Below are 21550 nucleotides of genomic sequence, written 5' to 3' on the forward strand. Positions count from 1 at the left end.
TCCTTTAAGGTTTTGATGGTTACATTTCCGCTTTTCAGTGGAGTTGCTGATGTTGCTTTTAAAATGGCATCTCTGGTTTGTCTTCTTGAAAACCTGACCACTATTTCTCCAGGTAGGCTAATTTTTTTTAATGTAATTGGAAAACCCCCTATAGGCTGACTCCATTTCGTTTACAAGTTCATCCGCTGTTAAGCCTACTACTGGAGCGATGATCTCACTAAGCACCCTCTTCAGGTCTTCCCGATCCATTTCAGGAACTCCCTGAAACCTGAGAATCATGTTAGCTTTTTCCATCTGTAGCTGCAAAACTCGATTATCTTGGCAATTCTGCTTTGTTTCCACATTTCCCATCCCTTTCTTCAACTTCTTGCTTATGGTGTCTATCTCTTTAATTTTCTCATTTGCCTGCTCCACTTTTTTCTCTGTTTCGTTCAGCTGAAGCTGCTGTGCTGCAAAGTTTTTATTCATCGCGGTCAATTGCTGGTTAATACCATCGAGTTGTTCCATCACCAGCTTGAGCATATCCGCCAGGAGTTTGACATCTGCTCCCTCTTCCGGTTTTGGACTCTGACTGCCTGGCTTCATTTTAAACTTTCTCTGCTGGGCTGCCATCTTTCCCATTTTGTTTACAGTTTCTGCCACCAACACCCACAGCCACCCCTCTCCCTTCTCTCTTGAGAGAGAAGGGTGGCTGCCTTTAAGTGCATGGAACCCATGTTTCCTCCGAAGCCCGCTCTCCACTTGAGATCAGGCTTGCAGGGAAATGCCAGCTAACCTACCTTTATTTTCCACTCACTCTTCAGCTTTCCACCCCCCCTCATCTGCAACCTCTACTGTGCTCTGAAGCCCTGACTGCTATGTCACATTGGCTGTCATACAGTGGCCATCTCAGCAGGATATAAGGACACAGAGTCCTCTCCAGGAGATCTGATTTCTGCCATCTGGAAAGCAGTTGTAATTCTGAGTGATCTTCAGCCCTCACCTGGAGATTGACAACAATGGTTTCTTCCAACAGGCACTAAGGGCACATTTTACCTCAGAATAGCAACAGCAAACTGTTTAGAATGTTAGAGGCAAAGGCCAATGAGGCCACATATGAAAACGACCTCTGTGTTTTGACTGGCTATGGGGGGGAGAGGAACAGCAAACTGTTTAGAATGTTGGAGGTGAGACTCAGGCAACGCAGCCAGTGGATAGGGACAGCTTCTGAGTGACAGATCACGGAGCCAAAGGCTGTGGGCACCATGTGGAATGTTCAGCAGCATGCCACCACCAACAGAGAATTATTATATAGAGAGATTTCTAGAGGGTAAGAGCTGGCATTCTGATGACACAGTTATTCACTTTCTTCTGTTTAATTCTAATTATGAAATAAGGGAGGCTGTTGCAAAATTCTTATATTATGCAATTGGAAGACGAGGCTTAAATAGCCAAGTGTAAGTGACTGATGCATCTTAGTATTTTGCTGTATTTCCATTATGTTTTTGCTTTCAATGCCAATAAAGGTTTTTTGTGTGTGATATTCTGGGAGCTGATCTTGTATCAGAATAAAGTTGTATTTGGATTTGGAACTGAGAAGGAGATGCCTTCTACCTTTAAGTTCATCTCAAGGAGTTAGGGGTGTCCCATGTGATGGGCTAAGGGAAAATAAATGAAGTTCTAATAATTGTTAGAACAGTTGCTTCAATACATATTCTAATTACAGTTTTTATTAGAGGATTGCCCTTGCTTTTTTACCTGTTTTATTGGTATTTAGTTTTCCCTCATGAACAATAGTAAAATGGCTGAATGTAGGATAGGCTTTGCCTTTCTGTGAAATAGCATCATTAGCATATCTTCCCACATAAGAAGTGGTTTTATCCATAGTGAGGTGAAGTTAACACAACAAGTGAATTTGCCTGAGGATGCAAGTTAAGATAAGTATAGTTTGAACCCCAGTACTTTCTGAAGTCTGGATCAGGTTGTGGTGGTGGTCATTCTTTGTGCATGTGAAAAGTTAGATATTACCTTGCAGTCAAATTTTGATGTGGCATTTTAAGTCTCCATGTTCATTTTTCAATAGTATGTTTGTGGTTCTGAAAACTCAGCTCTCACAGCATTGTAATGGTATAGAATTTGTATGCATGGTGGGGTTAATACAGTTTAATAGCAGTTAATGAAAGAAATATAGTACCTGTGTAGTAGGATCAGAAGAAAAGCTACCTGCCTCATCCAACCTGACCTTATGCCATAGGCAAGATTATACATTTTTTCATGGCTAGCCTTCTGCTGGTAAATCTCTGTAGCATTCAAGGATTTAGGGATCTTCAACAAGATTTTTTGAAGTCAGTATCTGTTAACAAATGACCTAAAATTATAAGTGAAGTCACTGGCAGGTGCAGGGGGAATAAATCAATTTGTTGAAACCTGAGTGGTGACATAGCCTTCTTTGCTTTACTTTGTTTTACTTCCTGTAGGGTCATTGACTATTGGATATCCCCCCACCCCTTCTAGACCTACTCTTCTTTCTGCACCTCCCAGCCTACTAGCAACAATTGATAGACAAGTGTCCTGAAATCTTGCATATTGGCTAGGGGTAGTGGACCAACACTGAAGAGAATAAGGAATCTCAGACTCTGTTCTGAAACCTACTAGACATGGAATTAACTGCATGTCTAGGAGCCTCAGACAGAAGGAAAAAATGAGGATATCATGACTGCATTCCAGATGAAGCAACTTTATTTGTATAGATCTGTATATGATATATGTTATGTTCTAAGTTATTTCTAAGCTGTTTAGTTATGGTTTGTGTTAAGGTATCCTAGTTTCCTCTGTTGTGATTGGCTGCATAATAAAGACCTTCTAGTGGTCCTAAAGCCATACAGAGTATCCTATCAGAAAGCGCCGCTTAGGTCCAATCAGACCTCATGAAAATAGTTACATAGGTTTAAAGTGGGTAAACACTTAAGCTACTACTTGTAGCCCATTTTGGCACTCTTTATTTACTGAAATAAGTAGTTATATGTTCTGAAAGGAGAGGGATTAAGGTTCTTACAGTTGGATTGTTTTTTATTTGTCAAAAAATAAGACAAAAAATCACTTCCCCCCAGTTGGTCATTGTTTCTAGGCAGGGAGACCTAGTGGTCACCCTTCTCTTCAACTTGATAGGTTTGAAGAGCTACTAGTTACATACCCTAGTCAGGGTTTTTCTTTTTTGTGAGTATTGTTCTTAGTGTATTTTTAAACTTGATTATTCCTTTTTAACTTACGCACTTTCCCCCTTCTCCTTTTCTGGTTTCTTCTTTAGATAGAAGTTTTGGTGTAAGTTACCTTGGAGAGGTAGTTAGCTGTGTTTATTAATATTGAATAATTAAAGCATTAAAATGACTCATCTTTACAAGTTTACAACTTGGAACTGCAGGGGAATGAAAAACCCCATCAAAATGAAAAGAATTGCTAACACATTGTATAAGGAATGCCCCAATTTCTTATGTCTTCAAGAAACCCATATGAAAAAATCAGCTAAACAATTATTGAAATCCAAATGGTTTACTCAGTGTTTTCAGGCTCCAGGTACATCCAAGGCCAGAGGTGTCGCAATTCTGGTTTCTAAAGCTACTCCATTCCAATGCCAACAAGTGAAAATAGACCCCAAAGGGAGGTATGTGTTTATAAAAGGTTTATTAGATGGTTTACCCACAACTGTAGCATCCATATATGCTCCCAACGCAATCCAGATACCTTTCATTAAGGAAACTCTACAACTATTGTCAGAATTTCAGATAGGCCAAACTCTTATAGGCTGTGATTTGAACTACATTATAGACCCAAAACATGACAAAACTTATAAAATTGCAGGTAAACATAAGACAAACCTTAAACCCACAGAAGTACAAGACATTCTTGAACATTTTCAATTGATTGATATATGGAGGTCTTGTAACCCGGGAGACAAACAGTTCACTTATTATTCCTCAGTGCACAACATATACACTAGGATTGATTATGTGTTAGCATCAAAATCTTTATTAAACCAAATTAAGTCAACAGAAATTGGTCCTAGGACGATCTCTGACCACTCTTGGATACATTGTACATGGTCTAAGCACACTACTGATGGGAGAATTAATTGCTTCTCCAAAATGAGGGTTTCTGCTCTGAAGTTAAGAAGTTTATTGAAAAATACTTCCAATTTAATTTCAAATGTGGGGTATCTTCTGACACGGTATGGGATGCCTTCAAGGCTGTAATTAGAGGGAAAATTATATCATTGGCTTCTTCATATAAAAAAGACAGACAAAAGGTAATTTCAAATTTGCAATCAACAATTAAATCACTAAGAAGCACCAAAGGAGCAAGAATATGTGAATAAACTATTGGAGATTGCTGAAAATGACAAACTGTCGTCGTTGATGAGAGGGACAACAGACCCAACATTTCAAAAGACGTGGAAAAAACTGTATGACTGGTACAATGTAAGTACATAGTTTAAAGTAATGAAATTTTTGGTATTATTAATCTCTTTGAGTTAGATAGAAACTATGGTAAAAAGATAAGAGTATACAGAAACTTAAGCAAACCCATAGAAATTTTTTAATACGGTAATAGAGTTGTAAGAAAATATACTGATCTCTTCGTATGTTTTATGTGTGTAAGTGGATGTTTGTTATATTTTGTATGTATGTTTGTTTGTGTATAATATAAAAATAATAAAAGTGTACCTAATGGGTACTTAAAAAAAACAATTAAATCACTAGAAGAGAGGCATAGCAAATTTGGAGGTAAAAAAAATCTTTATGTAAACTCAATCAAGAAAGGAAGAAACGTGAACTTTTAGAAACTTCTTATGTACAGAAACAAATTCTTCTGCTTAAGCGAAATTTTTTAACAACCTCCCCGATCTTTAACGTTACTTAAAGATAGAGTTAATAAAAAACTCAACCAAAACCTAATTCATGCAACCCGCTTCCCTGACAGGCAGATCTCTAATTCATCAAAAGATATAAACTCTAACTTTTATATTTTTTCCCCAAAACGTATATAAATCAGAAAAGCTCCATCAGGAAGCAATCTTGAACTATTTAAGAAACATAAATTTTAAAGTGCAGTTATCCAAAGAGCATATTAATTTTCTAGACCAACCTATCTCGAGTAAGGAACTGAGTGAAATAATAAAGAATTCAAATTCAAATAAAGCTACGGGCAAAGGTGGTCTCCCAAACGAATTTTATAGTACATTTAAGGAAACTCTACTCCCATATTTGTTGGACACTTGTAATAATGTCATGGTTCAAGGCCTAAATCTTGGGCAAAGGCTAAACATAAGACACCTGAAGCAATCTTGTCGAACTTTTGGCCAGACCTCTTACATTCTAAACAGAAGGCAGAATTAGCAGCACTATTTCTGTTAGTGGCAAAAACTTCGATCGCCCAATCATGGAAATCGAACAACACCCATTCTATGCAGCAATGGTTCATAAAACTTTGGGACATAGCCACAATGGACAAACTAGCTATTCAAATCCGAAAATCTGAACTACCCTCCTTGAAAGATAATTTTTTGGAAAAGTGGTTTCCCTTTTTTTATTACATTTCAACCTCAGGGAATAAAAATTGTACTTTACCAAAAAAATATGTTGATGTTATGTATTATTAAACTGATAAAGGTAATTATTATTAGTAAGTTTGTAAAGATGTAAAAGAGTAAGTTCATGTTATAACAAATTGTTTGTATTGTCAAATTTGTATATAGTTATATTTTTGTTTTGCTTTTGTAGTAAAGTTGTAAAATTTAAAAAAAACGTTAAAATTTAAGTTAAAAAAACATTGTATATAGTTCAGTTTGGAACAGCATAAATTTGGATGCCGCTCTTCGGAGAGTCAGATTAGAGCTGAGTAATGTTTTGAATAAAAGCCTTGTATTGATAATTGTCTCCCGCCTTTCAGTACATAAAAATATATGCATACAATACACAGTGCCATTTGGGCAGAGCTTTTGCTACCTGCTTTGCACGTCCCCAGGAGTCCCTTGAAGCTTAAAGGAAAGCTGACTCCTGGGAGGAGGGAAGTGCCTAGAGAGAGGCTGTTGCTGTTGTGGCAGAGATTTTACCACATACTTTGCTGCCCTTCTCTTCCTTGTGGATAGCTTTGTTGCTTACTGGTAGATTGGTCGTATTCAATAGTCTGTTATTGCTTTTCATATTGTAAGCTGTTTTGAGTTCAGTTCGGAGAAAAGTGGGGTAAAAATATCCATGTAAAGGTAAAGGTAAAGGTTCCCTTGCTCGAAAGCCAGTCGAATCCGACTCTAGGGTTGCGGTGCTCATCTCCGTTTCAAAGCCGAAGAGCCAGCGCTGTCCGAAGACGTTTCCGCGGTCATGTGGCCGGCATGACTAAACACCAAGGCGCACGGAACGCTGTTACCTTCCCACCGAAGTGGTCCCTATTTATCTACTTGCAATTTCTTGCTTTCGAACTGCTAGGTTGGCAGGAGCTGGAGCTAGAGACAGGAGCTCACCCTGTCTTGCGGCACCCGGGTCTTGAACCGCTGAACTACTGACCTTCCACAGCCTGCAGTTCAGCGTCTTAACCACTGTTATTGCTTTTCATATTGTAAGCTGTTTTGAGTTCAGTTCGGAGAAAAGTGGGGTAAAAATATCCATGTAAGTAAGGTGTATATTCAATGAGAACCTATTTCGGGGAAGTCAAGATTAGTTGGACTAAGAGTTGCCAACTCCAGTTGTGTAGGGTAGCCAACTCAAAATTGGGAAATTCCAGGAGACTTGGTGGTGGATCCAGGGGAGGGTCAGGTGGGATTTGGTGAGGTTCACCCTGCAGATCTGCCTCCATTTTGTGAAGACCTGGAGAGCCTTTTGAGAGCACTGTGGGCCCCAATTCTGGTTTGGACCACTTGAGTGCAGGAGGAAAAAAATGCTACTGCTTTTCGTCCTGCATTGGTTTTCCAACCTGAAACAGCGCCAGGGGACATTATTTGCTGACACACACCCCAACACTGTTTTGGGTCAGAAAAATGGTATGGGGGAAAGTCAGGAGCCCCTCCCCTCCACTTTGGTGGTCCTAAACAGATTTGGGCTCCCATGGCACTCTGAAAAGGCATTCCAAGACTCCTCAAAATGGAGGTGTGTCTCCAGAGCAAACACAGGGATCGTGTATTGTCTAATTTGGCCCCCAGAAAGGACGTAAAATGTGCTGTGTTATAGGCATGGCCCTTCATGTCTAAATATAATGAGCAGGGTCTGCATATCTCTCACTCCTTGTGATCAGTGACATTTAGAATGTAGCATTGCTGATTGTGGCGAGTAGGCATATGTGCAGCCATTTCCCCTGCACTGTCACACCCTGGAGATGACTGAGTGATCATGTAGAGTCAGGGAGTGGGGCCATATGCTTGTGAATGCACAGGGCTGTAGTCTGTGGGGCTAGTAATGGAAGACGACAGCCCTGTGGAGGATGTTTCATTATATTGGCTTGGGAGTTCTGGCTTGGGAGTTATGCTGAAAATGAAACAAAATGCATACCATTTTCAGAGTTGCCAAGCCAGAGTAAAAAAAATTGATAAACAAAAAATGATGTTAGTTTCAGAATTGGCAAGAATGAGCTATTAATTGATGCCCTTTCTTCTGCCAAAACTTCTATACCTTATAGTACAAGTGTACTCTTGGATAGCCCCTTTTTTGGCTGCAGTTGCTTCCAGCCTTTCAGAGGGGGAAACAAATTCGTAAAGCTTATGTGTCTTGAAGGTTGCTACATTTTAGAAGGTATTGAACTGTGCACTTAAATAGAGTACAGTTGGCCACTGAGAGCATTGTGTTGATTGCCTTCATTTACATTATTAATGAATGATCTATCTAGTGGTGTTTTTTTACTTCCCATATGCTCTATCTTGGTTACTGTAACTCCTCTCACTTTCCACCAACCCATAACCTACTCTAGAATCAAGCGGTTACCTGCTTTATAATAATAATATGGTTGTTTTGAACTGCAACTGTTATGTGTAATGTGTTGTATGAAGTGCCAACACCTGGAAGTAATGGGTTCAGTTAAGTACCTTTTAAAGCATATCATTTTGATCCTCTAGTCAGCTCTTTTTGGAACAATGGCCTTCCATATGTGTTTCTAATACCAGGAACCAGTGAGAAGTTGCATAGGGATTGTGTCATATACCGGATTACAAGAGAGAGTGGAGGCATCAGTATAAACAATTGTAGTATATAACCAGAGCCAGGAAAGGTCAGGGCTTTGTGCTATGCTGCGCTGAAACAGATTTCCTATCTAAACCTCCTTGACATTTGCTTAGCCATTCTCTTCAAAGCCTTCAGTGGGACAGAAAAATAAAGGCTGCTCAGTTGGTCCAGTAGAAAAAGACCAAATGCAAGGACTCATGACTTTGTGACATTTTTATTGGTCCTAATAAAAGGTATTACCGCATTTGTTCATAGAGGAAAACTCTGTTGTTTTCCTAGAGAACTTTCCCCATGGTTCCCCCGGCTGTTATATAGTTTCACAGCATTTATCCAAAATAAGTCTCCCAAGAATTTAAAACAATAGTCAATTGTCCTGCTTGAAAAAGGGAATAGGTGGAAACTTGCTGAAAAGTACTCGAGACGTTGAGTGATTCAGCAAGGAGTACTTTATTAGATCAGAACAAGACAAAGCACCCCGGCACGCAGGCCGGTATATATGTCCAGAACCCACCACCAAAACACACCCCCTAGTGACCCTATAGGTTATTTACAGTGGCCGAGAGTCTCATAGGCTCTCGGCCGCGGACCTTGCCCTCTGGTTGGTGCGGGCTAGGATCCGCTCAGCTATTGTTCTCCTAGAACGAAGCTTAGGACTTGTGCGCGACCGCATGGCCCAACGGTCGCGCACGTGGCAATGCGGATACATTACACTTGCACATGCCACCACACATACCCCCAATTCTCTTGCCAGGTATACTTATGAAGGAAGCTGTGGCCAGATGCTTTACCCAGGACTACATGTGCAGCCAGAGAACAAGGAGGAAGAACTGGTGTGCCTGCAGTACCAGAAATAGAACTATTAGAGGCTTACTGAGCATTTGGGGGACAGAGGAGGAAACTGCCTGCTTGCCCTCATTGGGGCAAGAAGGAAGACCTGTGGGGGCTGAGACTCAATTTTCTTTAATTGTTCTATTGACAGGGATAATGGAGCACAATTGTTCTCTAGATTCTTGAGGGCAGCCCTGTGCATATTTGAAGCCTTAAGCCCATCTGTGCACATGTAAGGGATCCATGCATGTGGCTGGAGTTAGCTTTGTTGTTTTTTTCCCACCATTGGAGTGCTGAAATTGCTACAAGGCTAACAGCTGTTTGGTTTTAGAGTGTGGCTTTCCCCCCTTTCAGCTAAACAAACCTGGTTTCTTCAACATCACTTGTACAGGATGTTTGCACATATGTCTAAATGTTCTTGCTTGGTGGCATATTGGTTCTGGGTTTTTTAAGACATTGTCCCGATGTCCGGACTCCCGGGACCCCCTGACCCATCAGACACCCCCAAAACACCTGCTGGGAGCTGACCCGCCTCACCTGGGGCTCTGGGAAAGTGGAGACGGGCATCCAGAGGGCTCGAGACTGGCGCAGGGAGGCCCAGAGTGTGTGACCCACCCGAGTTGCCGCTGGGCAGAATGCCAGTAGAGAGGGGGCCCTGTCCAGTGGTGGGACTGGCGCAGGGTAGGCCGACTGGCTGGAACCAGAGGCCTCACTTGGCTGGGAGACGTGGCACCTCCAGCCAAGTATGGGGGCAGAGCCCGACGGGGTGCCTCAGCATCCTCAACTAAGTACAGGGGTGGGAAACAGGGAGTGGGGAAGGATATAAGGACAGGGGTTGGAACAGGTCAAGGAGGACTGCCTTGGACTTCTGTGAAAGCCGCACACCAGAGAGAGGGAAGTGGCTGGGAATTTCAGGAGGAGCACAGTGTGTGTGGGTGATGTAATCCCTCCCCCTGTTCAACAGACTGAGACCCGAGGGAGTCCAGTAGGGTGCACAGCAGGGGTCAAGGTGACTGCGGGGGCAATGGACCCAAGGTCCAGCAAGAATGGGGAGGAGTTAGACAGCTCATGTGACAGACATATCCTTTAAATTATTTGTATGTTGTATTTATGTATGGCTTTTTACATTCCTCTGCAAGCTTAGCAATGAGAAACTGCATGTTATGACGGTCACCAGATTTTTGCAAGTCCCATTCTTCTCTTTTTCAGATTCCATAGGTGGACCTTTTCCTTCTTCCTCTCACCGATGCCACCACAAGCAAAAGCACTGTTTGCCCATTCCACAGTGTGGCACTCTTTCAATCAGTCCACTGTTGTTCCATCCACACACCAAGGGGTCGCAGATCATCATGGATACCACACAGAAGGCAGTCAAGCGGCAGGCCAGCTTCTGCAATGCCATCACCTTCAGCAATAGGCCAATTGTTATCTATGAGCAAGTCAGGCTCAAGGTGAGTTGATGCTTTGTGAGGTGGTCCCAGGCTGCCCCAGTATCTTGCCAGATATTTCTTTCCATATTTGAAAGAGATATCAATTATTTTGGAACATGAGAATTATTGGGTTAGATCCAACAACATCCTTTGGCTAAGTCTTGCAGCATCAGAGCACAGCTCCTCCCTTTGTGGAGGGAAGTCATTGGATCCAACCTGCTGTGTCCTTTATTTTTGAAATTCTCTGTCACAAACCTGTTTGTGGTAAGGGGATTACAAGATGCTCCAGTTTATAGTGTTTATGCTGATAAACCCTGCTCTAAAACATTAATTTCACAATTTACATATCTTGCTGCAGAAATAGCTCTGTAACAGTTTACTCCTTTTCTGTGAGACCCATTTTTGTGTAACCTTTGTAACGTCACCTCTCTGTCGTGTTCTGAGGTGAAGAAGATTGGATTTATACCTTGCCCTTCACTCAGAGTCTCAGAGCAGCTTACAAAGTCCTTTCCCTTCCCCTCCCCACAACAGACACCTTGTGAGGTAGGTGGGGGTGAGAGAACTCTTTCCAGAACTGTCCTTGAGAGAACAGCTCTGAGAGAATTATGGTTTGCCCAAGGTCATCCAGCAGCTGCAAGTGGAGGAGTGGGGAATCAAACCCAGTTCTCCCAGATTAGAGTCCGCACACTTAACCACTACAACAAACTGGCTGTTTGTGTGTGTTGTGGTGATGTTTCTTCCTTAGCATTCCCTACTTATTTTCTCACCTTAGAATTCTTAGTTGGACCGAAAGAACAGGATGGATTAGTTATAACTATTAGCAGGGGTTATTTTGTAGAAAAAGAGGTGCAGGAGGTTATTAGCATAATTTATTTGCATATGCCACACCCCCTGACATCACCAGAAGTGTGTCAGAAGGCAACACCCACCACTCAGGCTCCACTGCACTGTTTTAGATTGCTAACTATTGGTGGTGGTGGGGAACGTGTAGATCTGTCCTCACAGAGGAGGGAGAGCTTGTACCTGAATAAAACTTGGTCTTAAAGGTGCCACTGGACTGTTTTGGATTGCTAGCTATGGGGGGGGGGGAGAACGCTTCGCTCCTGTGCGCTCCTACAGGAAATGACCCCTGACTATTTGCATGACAAAATGAGAGAATGGTCAGTGCATGGGGGTGGCTCTGAGGTAGAAAGGAGATCTTTACTCAAAATAAAATAGTTGTTTTCTCTTAAACATAGATTTTATTTAGAAGTTTAACAGCGTAACAGTTTTAGTATAGTGTCATAAGTGTAATGGTTCCAGCTAGGTGTACAGTTCTTGTTTCTTTAAAATTCCTTAAATACACATACAATTATTTTTTTCACCTACCACTTAGGCTAATAATTTGCACAAGGCAGGATTTCCTAACTTGCCAGTTAGGCTAATAACTTCCAGACAGGCTTATTTTCCTCACTTGCCACTTAGTCTCATAACCTCCAAGGACAGCACAGATTTCTTTCACTCCATGACTTCTTTCCACACACACTCTACTAACTATCTCTCACCCATCCAGCCCCCCTGTGTCTTTTATTCTACAGGCCTGCATTTTATCAGCAACATACATATCGGGCTCCACATAAAAATACAGAAATAAAACACACATGAAATATTTACCTAGTGAAAACATCATAATTTCACTTCCACAAATGGTGACACGCATCCTCTGAAAATCTTGAAGGCCAGATAGCAAGGAAAGCAGTGGCACGGGAGAATAAACTCCCTGGGACAGTGTAACTTTCCACTGAGTAGTTTGCTTGAATTCAACCTCTTCAAATTATTTTATATAACTCTGCAAGGCAGATTTGCCTCATTGAGTTTCATGTTGCAAGGCAATAGTTGCTACAGCTTGAAGGATCTAATAAGCAATGCAGTAAGTGTTGCCAACCTTCAGGTGGGTACTTGAGATCTCTTCGAATTACAACTGATCTACAGACTACAAAGATCACTTTCTCTGGGAAAAATGACTGCTTTGGAAGATGGATTCTGTGTCATTATAACTTGCTGAGGTCCCATCCCTCCCCAGGCTCCATGTCCAAGTCCCCAGAAATTTCCCAACCCAGGGGTAGCAACAGATATTTGAAAGAAATAATAAAGTATTAGACATGATATATTAAACAATGTAGAAAATGGTTTTATGTAAGTATAAAAACAAAGCAGTGAGAGAAGGATAGTGCATACAGTAACAGATAATACATATGGTACGTACTAGCAGGGGTCATTTCCTGCAGGAGCGCACAGGAACGGGGCTCCAGCAGTAAAGAGCCCAGGGGGCGGGCACATGCAACAAGCCCCACCCCCTGCTCCCAGGAGCCCTCAGTCAGAGCAAGAAGCAGCCAGGTGAGTTGCAGAGCCCCCCCCGCCCCCCGGCCCCAAACAGTCCAGTGACACCTTTAAGACCAAGTTTTGTTCAGGTACAAGCTCTCCCTCCTCTGCGAGGACAGATCTGCACGTTCCCCCCCCCCCCAAATAGCTAGCAATCCAAAAGAGTCCAGTGCAGCCTGAGCAGTGGGTGTTCCCTTCTGACACACTTCTGGTGATGTCAGGGGGCGTGGCATATGCAAATAATTTATGCTAATGAGCTCCTGCACCTCTTTTTCTACAAAACGACCCCTGCGTACTAGTATAGTCCACAGTCTTCTTCCCTTTATGAAAGTACGTTCCCACACCTTTCCGTTATAATAGAATCATATTACATTTATAAAAATTCCTTCCTGAACAATTCTTTTTTTAAGCACAATAAGTTCTTGGGAAACTGTACTTCTGTTGCTATGATCCCACCTTTGCCTAGGGCTCAGTGGTCTGTATTTTCTCTGGGAAGAGGAATACACTGGACCTCCAACAATCAAGTTTTACCAAGATTCTTGAACTCTAAGGTCAGGACAATGAATTTGAACCAGTTCTTAGTGTTGTCAGCCCTGAAACGTGCAATACATATTTTGTTTGTTGATAATTAAAGATGCACCCCTCTGGCAACCTCATCAAATATTTGGGACTGGAATAGGGCTGCAAGCCTCCAGGTGGGTTCCTGGGGATCTCCGGCTTTTACAACTGATCTCCAGCTGACAGAGATCAGCTCCCCTGGAGAGGGGTAGACTCTATGGCATTTGAAAGGTAGACTCTATGGCATTGTACTATGCTGAGGCCCCTCCCCTCCCCAAACCCCACCTTCTCCTGGCTCCACCCCCAACATCTCCAGATATTTTCCAACTCAGACCTGGCAACCCTAGACTGGAATGGAGATTTCCAGAACAGAGTCATGATTTTCAGGCAGGCCTAAGGCCTGTTGCACCTGGGGGGGGGGGGGGGCGGGCACACGCTACAGAGCCAGTGTCACATTTTAACCATATCAGCAGGGACCTGCTAATTGAACAGAGAAGGGAATTATACAGCAACAAAAATGGATGCATTGTAGGATTTTTTTTTCTGACTGTACCTACATCCATTTTTTTCTCACAGGCAGTCAAGACTGCTCACAAAGACCAAAGATGTATTGGGTAAACTGGTTCCAAATAAGATCAAACCTCCACCAGATATTACTGTATGGACTGGCAGCCCTCTCCACAATGTATCAGTACTCAGGACCTCTTCCTCACCCATTATTAGCAGAGCAATCACTAAATTCCTTATACAGCTGCAACTCTTGTAACACTCTCATGCTAACTCCTTGCACATCAATAGCACTATGACAGCTGTCTCAAGCCCCCCTCCCCCATTACACTGAAACCTCATCTCCTATTTATAAACTGCCAGAGTGGTGTAGTGGTTGGAGCGTCAGACTAGGATCTGGGAAACCCAGGTTCAAATCCCCCACTCTGCCAGTGGAAGCTTGCTGGGTGACCCCTGGGCCAGTAATATATTGTCAGCCTAACACAAAGAAGTTGTTGTGAGTATATGACAGAAGAGAGCAGAATGATGTAAGCCACTTCCGGTCCCCAGTGGAAAGAAAGGCAGGGTATAAATGAAGTAAATAAATAAAGAACAATGCACCAATCACAACCTTTCTTCCCATTCTTTACCCTCCTCCCTATCCATACGCACAAGAAAGGGCAAGATAATTCTACTGATTCTTTTGCTCCTTTTCTCCCTTCAGATCACAAAGAAGCAGTGCTGTTGGAGTGGGGCTCTTCGACTTGGATTTACTGCCAAGGATCCTTCCAGGATTAATCCAGAAACATTGCCCAAGTATGCATGTCCAGATTTGGTTTCTCAGAGTGGATTCTGGGCCAAGGCCCTCCCAGAAGAGTTTGCCAATGAAGGAAACATCATTGCGTTCTGGGTGGACAAAAAGGGGCGTGTATTTTATCGAGTTAATGACTCTGCTGCAATGCTGTTCTTCAGTGGGGTGAGGACCACTGAACCGCTGTGGGCTCTGATTGATGTCTATGGACTCACACGTGGGGTGCAGCTACTAGGTAGGTACATTTCTGGAAAAAAAATGTGGCTTTATTGTGGGAAGCTGTTTCCTTGGATTTTCAAGAACATCCACTTCTTTTCTATAGCTCACATCTTACATGAATTAGTCAATGATTGTCGACTACAGATTTTACATCCTGACTGAGCAAAGGATCCAGATCTTGCTGTTTCTGATTATGTCACTTCCTGAAATAATATAGCTGTGCATATATGACAATCCCTTGATCTCTATCTAGGCGCCATAAGCCAAAAGGACCCAAGGACATATTATTCTGCCTGTGCTGAGATAACTGTTTGTCTTTGTAAGGGCCAAACTACAGATAACATTGGAGTTAGATTACCATCCGAGGCAATGGGCTTAGAAGGGTGTAACTCTGCTTAGGATGGCACTGTGGACTCCCAATGTGACTTTTGAACCTAGAAAGCAGTCATTGGGGGGATAGAGATTGAGACCACAATTCTAAGGAAACGAAAATTAGCTCTTTCCCAGCCTGTTTCCTATATTGTTCCTGTCTCCCCCATTCTATTTTTGCCATCAAATTGCAGCTGACTTATGTTGACTCTATAGGATTTCCTTTCAAAAATGAGATGTTCAGAAGTGGTTTGCCATTCCCTGCCTCTGTGTAACAACTCTGGTATTCCTTGTAGGTGTTCCATCCAAGTAGTAACCAGGGCTGACACTCCTTAGCTTCTGAGATCTGATGAGAGTGGGCTACCAGGTCTTAAAGTAGTCTGGAATGTTTTCAGTCAAGAACATGGTGTAGAAAGAGAGTTACATCTTTTCTTCCCAAAGTCATGGCCCTGGCCCACATCAATATCCATGGCTATTTGTTGCACACATCAGGGGATTCATGACTCAGCACAGTGTAGTTTGGCCTTAAATGTCACCTCTGAGAAAGTTCTGTACTGCAAGCATGCTCTTTGAATTGCAGTCCCGAGTTGAAGTGATTGGTAGAAAACAATTCTGAAGTCATCCATTGCTAATGTTAACCTTCAATATGTTTCCTAAATTTCTTTTTAAATATGGTTGAGCAGAGTTGGGATGCTAAACAAATTCCTGCTGGATTCAGAAAAGGAAGAGGCATGGAGTATATTGCAAATTTGCGTTGGATTACTGAAGCATACCATGGAATTCCAGAACAAAATCAGTTTGTGTTTTATAGATTACTGCAAAGTTTTTGATTGTTTGGGTAAGGAAAAGCTGTGGATGAATGTGAAGAAATTGCCACAGCATATGACTGTTTTGATGATCAACATATACTCTGGACAAGAGGCTACTGTTAGGATAGAATATGGGGAAACAGAATGATTTCCAATTGGCAAAGACAATAGACAAGAGTTCATATTATCTTCCTATCTCTTTAATCTATATACAGATCCTCATAAGAGAAGATGTGTTAGATTTAGATGAAGATGGAGTGAAAACTAGTGGAAGGAATATTAACAATTTGAGATGTGCAGATGACACCACATTACTGGCAGAAAATAGTGAAGACCTTAAATGAGTAGTAATGAAGGTTAAAGGAGAAAGCCCTCGTGGCTCGCCTTAATGATCCAGGAGGGGCACGGATCAAGGTCGCACGTGGTTGGACCCACAGATACGAGCAATCTGTCAACTTCATCCAGGCCGAGTAGGCTGAAACATTCTAAACCCGGAATCGAAGGCGCGCAAGGGGCCTCAAGTTCCCTCAGTTTCAATTGTGGCGGGGAGATCTCAGCGGAGTGCCAAGAGCTGTCAAAGACCGTATTATACTAAACAATTGGGCTGGGCGTGAGCTCACAGACACAATCTCGGTCGCATAGAAGTCTCTCTTAGCGGCCTTGACTGCCACCTCATAGGATCTCATAAGCGCCCTATAAGATGTTCTCAGTGCCTCGTTGTGAGTGTGGCGCCACCGTCTCTCTAGCTGTCTCAATTCTCGTTTCAGCTGTCGCAGCTCCTGGGTATACCAGGGCGCTCACCTAAGATGAGTGTGGAGAGGGTGCCTGGGAGCGATCTCATCGATGGCTGTGGAGAGCCGACCATGCCAGTCCTTCATCAGCTCATCCAATGAGCCGCCAGGGGGCCTTGGATCCCGCAGATCCATCTGGAGCCACATAGGGTCCATTTGACTCCGTGGGTTAGCAAAAATCCGCTCGCCGCCTACACAGGGTCGGAGTGGCACATTCAGATGGGCCTTCAGGGCCTGGTGGTCTGACCATGGCACTGCCTCAGCAGTGATCCTGTCCACCATCATCCCCGCCGCGGAGATCAGATTGCGTATGTGACCGGCCCAGTGCGTGGGGGCCAATACCAATTGAGAGAGTCCCAGCGCTGCCATGGACGACAATAGATCCGTAGCCCGGCTGGAGGCCGCGTCCTTGGCATGGGCGTTGAAATCACCCAGGACAATCAGCCTTGGGTGTTCCAACGCCCAGCCTGATATGGCCTCCAGCAGGGACAGCAGGCTATTGGCCGGTGCATAAGGCGGTCGGTACACCAGCCAAATCGCCAAACTCTCCTCAGCCTCCAGCATCACGCTGACACACTCTGTGCCCGCGATCTCCATGGACGGGAGCGCCCGGAAGGAGTAAGCCTCCCGAATGAAAATAGCTACTCCTCCCCCCCACCGCCTAGTCAGCAATTGGTGAAGGACCAAGAAACCTAGTGGGGCAAACTGGGCGAGAGCTACCGTCAATGAAGATGTTGAAATTATTAAAGATTTTCAATTCCTTGGTGCAATCTTCAACCAAAAGGGAGACTACAACCAAGAAATCAGAAGGAAATTGAGACTGGGAAGGGTAGCGATGAAGGAACTAGAAAAGATCCTTAAGACCAGGATGAACATAACTCATACTATGGTATTCTCCGTTATTATGTATGGGTGTGAAAGTTGGACAATAAAGAAAGCAGACAAGAAGAAAACTGATTTATTTTGAAATGTGATGTTGGATGAGAGTTTTACAGATACCATGGACTGCCAAAAAGACAAATAAGTGGGTTTTAGATCAAATCGAGCCTGAATTCTCTCTAGAAGCTAAAATAGCTAAACCAAGACCATTATACTTTAGTCACATCACGAGAAGAGAAGACTCAGTGGAAAAGCTAAAGGGAGTAGGAACAGAGGAAGACCTAACATGAGATGGATTGACTCAGTCAAGGAAGCCACAGCCCCCAGTGTGCAAGACCTGAGCAAGGCTGTTAATGATAGGACATTTTGGAAGTCATTAATTCATAGGATCAGAAGCAACTTGGTGGCAGATGACACAGGTAGTAGGGCCAAAATCAGACTATGTTTGTTTTTGAACAGTACTACTTGATGCCATCATTGTAAACTTTACACTCATAACTCTTGCTCATGAGGAGTCACTTCTCCAACATACACCAGAGGCTAAGTAAACACAGTGGGGTTGGAAGTAATAAATCACTATGAAAATAAATAGCATTAATAAAAGAATGTTTGTTATGACAGACTATTGGTGCACATTCTGAAAGATATAAAATCCCCCTCCGTCTTACTCCTCTGTCTTGTATCTGGGATGAGAAAATGCAATTCATCGTTTATGCATGGCTCGTGCTTTACCTGAATCAAAGATTATTTGGCTGTCACTTTAGTTAAGTGAAGTTGCATTACTTAAAAAATACTAGGTTACAAAAATGGAATGCTTCCTGGACTCTAAAGGAATTCTCAGAAAGATGTTTTATTGCACAGAACATTTATTTTATTCTGCATTTAATGCACTATTGTTACTTAGTTGAGACCTTAATGCTGATTCTCCTTAATCTCTGTGCAGCATTCAGTACCATTGACTATGGAATCCTTCTGGAGAGACTGGTTGAATTGGGAGCACGGGGTACCATGCTTTGATTGTTTTGCTCTTATTTGATTGGCCTATTCCAGAAGGTGGTGCTGGGGGATGCTTCTCAGGCCTATGACATTTATAATTTAGGGCCCTGAAGTGTTCCATCTTGTCCCCCCTGCTGTTTAACATCTACATGAAACCACTGGGAGAGATTAGGAGTAAGGTGTCACGATATTCAGATGACACCCAGCTCCACTTCTCTTTAATAGGTGAGTCAGATGGGTCTGTGGAAATCCTGCAGAGAATGAGGGCCAGTAAACAGAAGCTCTGTCCAGATAAGACTGAGGTACTGCTGGTCAGTGACAAAGGTGCTCAAGGACTGAGGAGTCAGTCTGTTGTGGAGGGGGTGCAATCCTTTGAAGGAACAGGTTTATAACTTGGAGGTACTACTGGATCCTGGCCTACAGTTAGAGGCCAAGATCTCCTCTGTGGACCATAGTGCCTTTTATCAGCTTTAGATGATACACCAGTTATGGTTGTTCCTTGAAAAGCATGATCTGGCCACAGTGATCCACGTTCTGATTACATCTAGGTTGTATTACAATAATAGTTTCATTTGGGGCTGCCTCTGAAAATACTTCAGGCACTTCAGCTTATCCAAAATGCAGCAGCCAGGCTATTGTCAGGGGTGGGTAGGCTTGCTCTTCGCCTGCTGACATCTGAAATGCCAGTGGAAGGAACTGGGGGAATTAGGGAATGTGCTGGCATGGTGCTGGCATGATGGTGTCATTTCTGATAAACCCCAGAAGTGACATCATCATTGACACTCTAGAATTTTTCAAAACTCTGGTTTTATCATAGGGATTGATTTTAACAGTATTTTAGCTAGAAAGTGTTTTAAACTGACTGTAGTCTGTTGTATGGTGTATTTTTAATCCCACACTAGGACTTTTTAGTGCTGGGTTTTAATTAATACCCCTTAATGTTTTGTTATTATTATTATTTTTGTTTTGTTAGCCACTTTGGGCAGGTTTCTGGAGAGACAGCATAAAAATGCTCTAAATAAATGAATAGCATGTCCATTGTTTGGAAAGCACCTTTTCTGAGAAACAAGGCGACTGATGAAATATTACCCCCTTTTCCTGTACTTTCATTGACATATCCTTTTTTTATCTAGTTCTTTTGTTTGGAGGCCTTGTGTTTTCCTCGCCAGCACTCCAGTGGACATCACTATGATTGTAAAAGAGAAGAGAAAAGGGGCGGTATTTTATATTCTCGTTTTTCCCCTTTAGGCCATGATAGGGTTGCCAGGTCGCGTGGGGCCAGTACCCGCAGGCTGGAAGTGCTTAAAGGGGCCCTGTAAGTGCTTTCAGCTGGCGCGGCCCCACATGGCTGCAATTGCCCCTCTCCCTTCCCTCTGCAAAATTTAAAGGGCCCTCCAACTTTCAGCTGTATGTTTCGCACCATTGTACCAATAGCCAGCTTGCTATTTGAATGTGTTCTTATGTTTATGATGTGATTCACAGTAATTTGAGAAAGTTTGTTAATGTGTAAAAGGAGGTCAAAATTCTAATTTTGAAAGGTAATTTCATATCAGGTGCTTGCTTTGAAGTCAGAAAGGAATGACTGCTGATAGAACTCTTTGATTTAAAAGTCCAAAAGTAACTTGTTTACATTCTTTTTCCCCTTGTCACATAGACTTTAAATAGCCTGTTTCACTGTATTTTGAGCTAAAAGCTATCCACCGAAGCATTCCGCCATTATTTGTCCTCACCAATTAGCTGGATGCAGTTAGCGAAATGCAGTGCAATGGATTCAGCTATGCACCTGCTGCCATCATTCGAATTCCAGTGCCTGTTAGAATGTGTTTATGTAATGGGCATTAATGCTCAGACATTTATTTATAGTATGCCTTTGGCAGGCCTTGATCTTGGCAATTGTCTTGAATCCTCTTAATCTTGTTCCTTACATGTCTTGATTCTCCATTATGTGGTGTCAAACCTTAGGTGGCCATTGACACTATTAATCACCACTTGTACACTTGTAAGTGTTCTCCCCTTGCTCTCATGTTTTCCTGGATGGAAAAACTTGGATGGAAAACTTTACCAAAACTGGATGGAATTATGGTGGTAGTAGATTTGGGGATCACTTAAAAAAAATAATATATTAATGCCAAATAATGTGCTTGAAACACATTCTTTTTATTCCATGGACAATGAAAATTTGTCTGTTGTCTCAGGGGAAGAAGCATTCATAAAGTTATGATTTACTGCTTCCATGAGTTTATAGGCTATTTTCCACATTCTACTGAAGCAGCAAAAGGGGAAGTAGCAAGTGACTTGTGTTTCCCTTTCCTCGGTGTAGCTGAGTTTTATGTGCAAGAGAGAGATTTGTATATCATTGTGGGCATGCCCTTTTCTCCTCACAGGGAGGGTATTTATCTCCCCTTGTACAAGAAAGGAAGCAAAGCTTGCCCATACTTCCTCTTGTTTTGTTTTTGGTGGACCTGGTGGTGTTCCATAAATAATCAACCCTCACCCTCAACTTGAAGGAAACAACCCCCTCAACTGATAAACTCTATGATTTCATTTATATGAACCTTCCTTAAAGGGGGCCATGCTATTGACCCATCTAGCTCAGCATTGTAAAATCCTGCTAGGCAGCAGCTTTCCAAGGTCTCAGGCAGAAAAAGTTCTTCCCTAGCATCTGCTTCCTGAGACTCTTCAACTGGAGATGCCAGGAACTGAACGTAGGACCTTCTACATGCAAAGCACTGACTACAGTTTTATCCCACTCTTTAGGTTATGGGTACAATTAGAGACAGGGAAGGTTTTATTACTTACATTTTATACTGAGTTCCTTCAAAATTCATACTGA

At 42.6% G+C, this 21550-nt stretch overlaps 1 protein-coding gene across 1 annotated transcript in view; it reads left to right on the forward strand.

Annotated features, from left to right (window-relative positions):
- Positions 1 to 21550, forward strand: part of NEURL1 (neuralized E3 ubiquitin protein ligase 1) — a 123087-nt gene that overhangs the window by 35601 nt on the left and 65936 nt on the right. The window contains exons 2-3 of the mRNA XM_015420109.1: positions 10218 to 10459; positions 14568 to 14889. Coding sequence (XP_015275595.1) covers positions 10218 to 10459; positions 14568 to 14889 — 564 coding nt within the window. The remainder of the gene's footprint in view (positions 1 to 10217; positions 10460 to 14567; positions 14890 to 21550) is intronic.

Source organism: Gekko japonicus, unplaced genomic scaffold, assembly GCF_001447785.1.
Source record: "Gekko japonicus isolate JY-2015 unplaced genomic scaffold, Gekko_japonicus_V1.1 scaffold29, whole genome shotgun sequence".
Lineage (NCBI taxonomy): Eukaryota > Metazoa > Chordata > Lepidosauria > Squamata > Gekkonidae > Gekko > Gekko japonicus.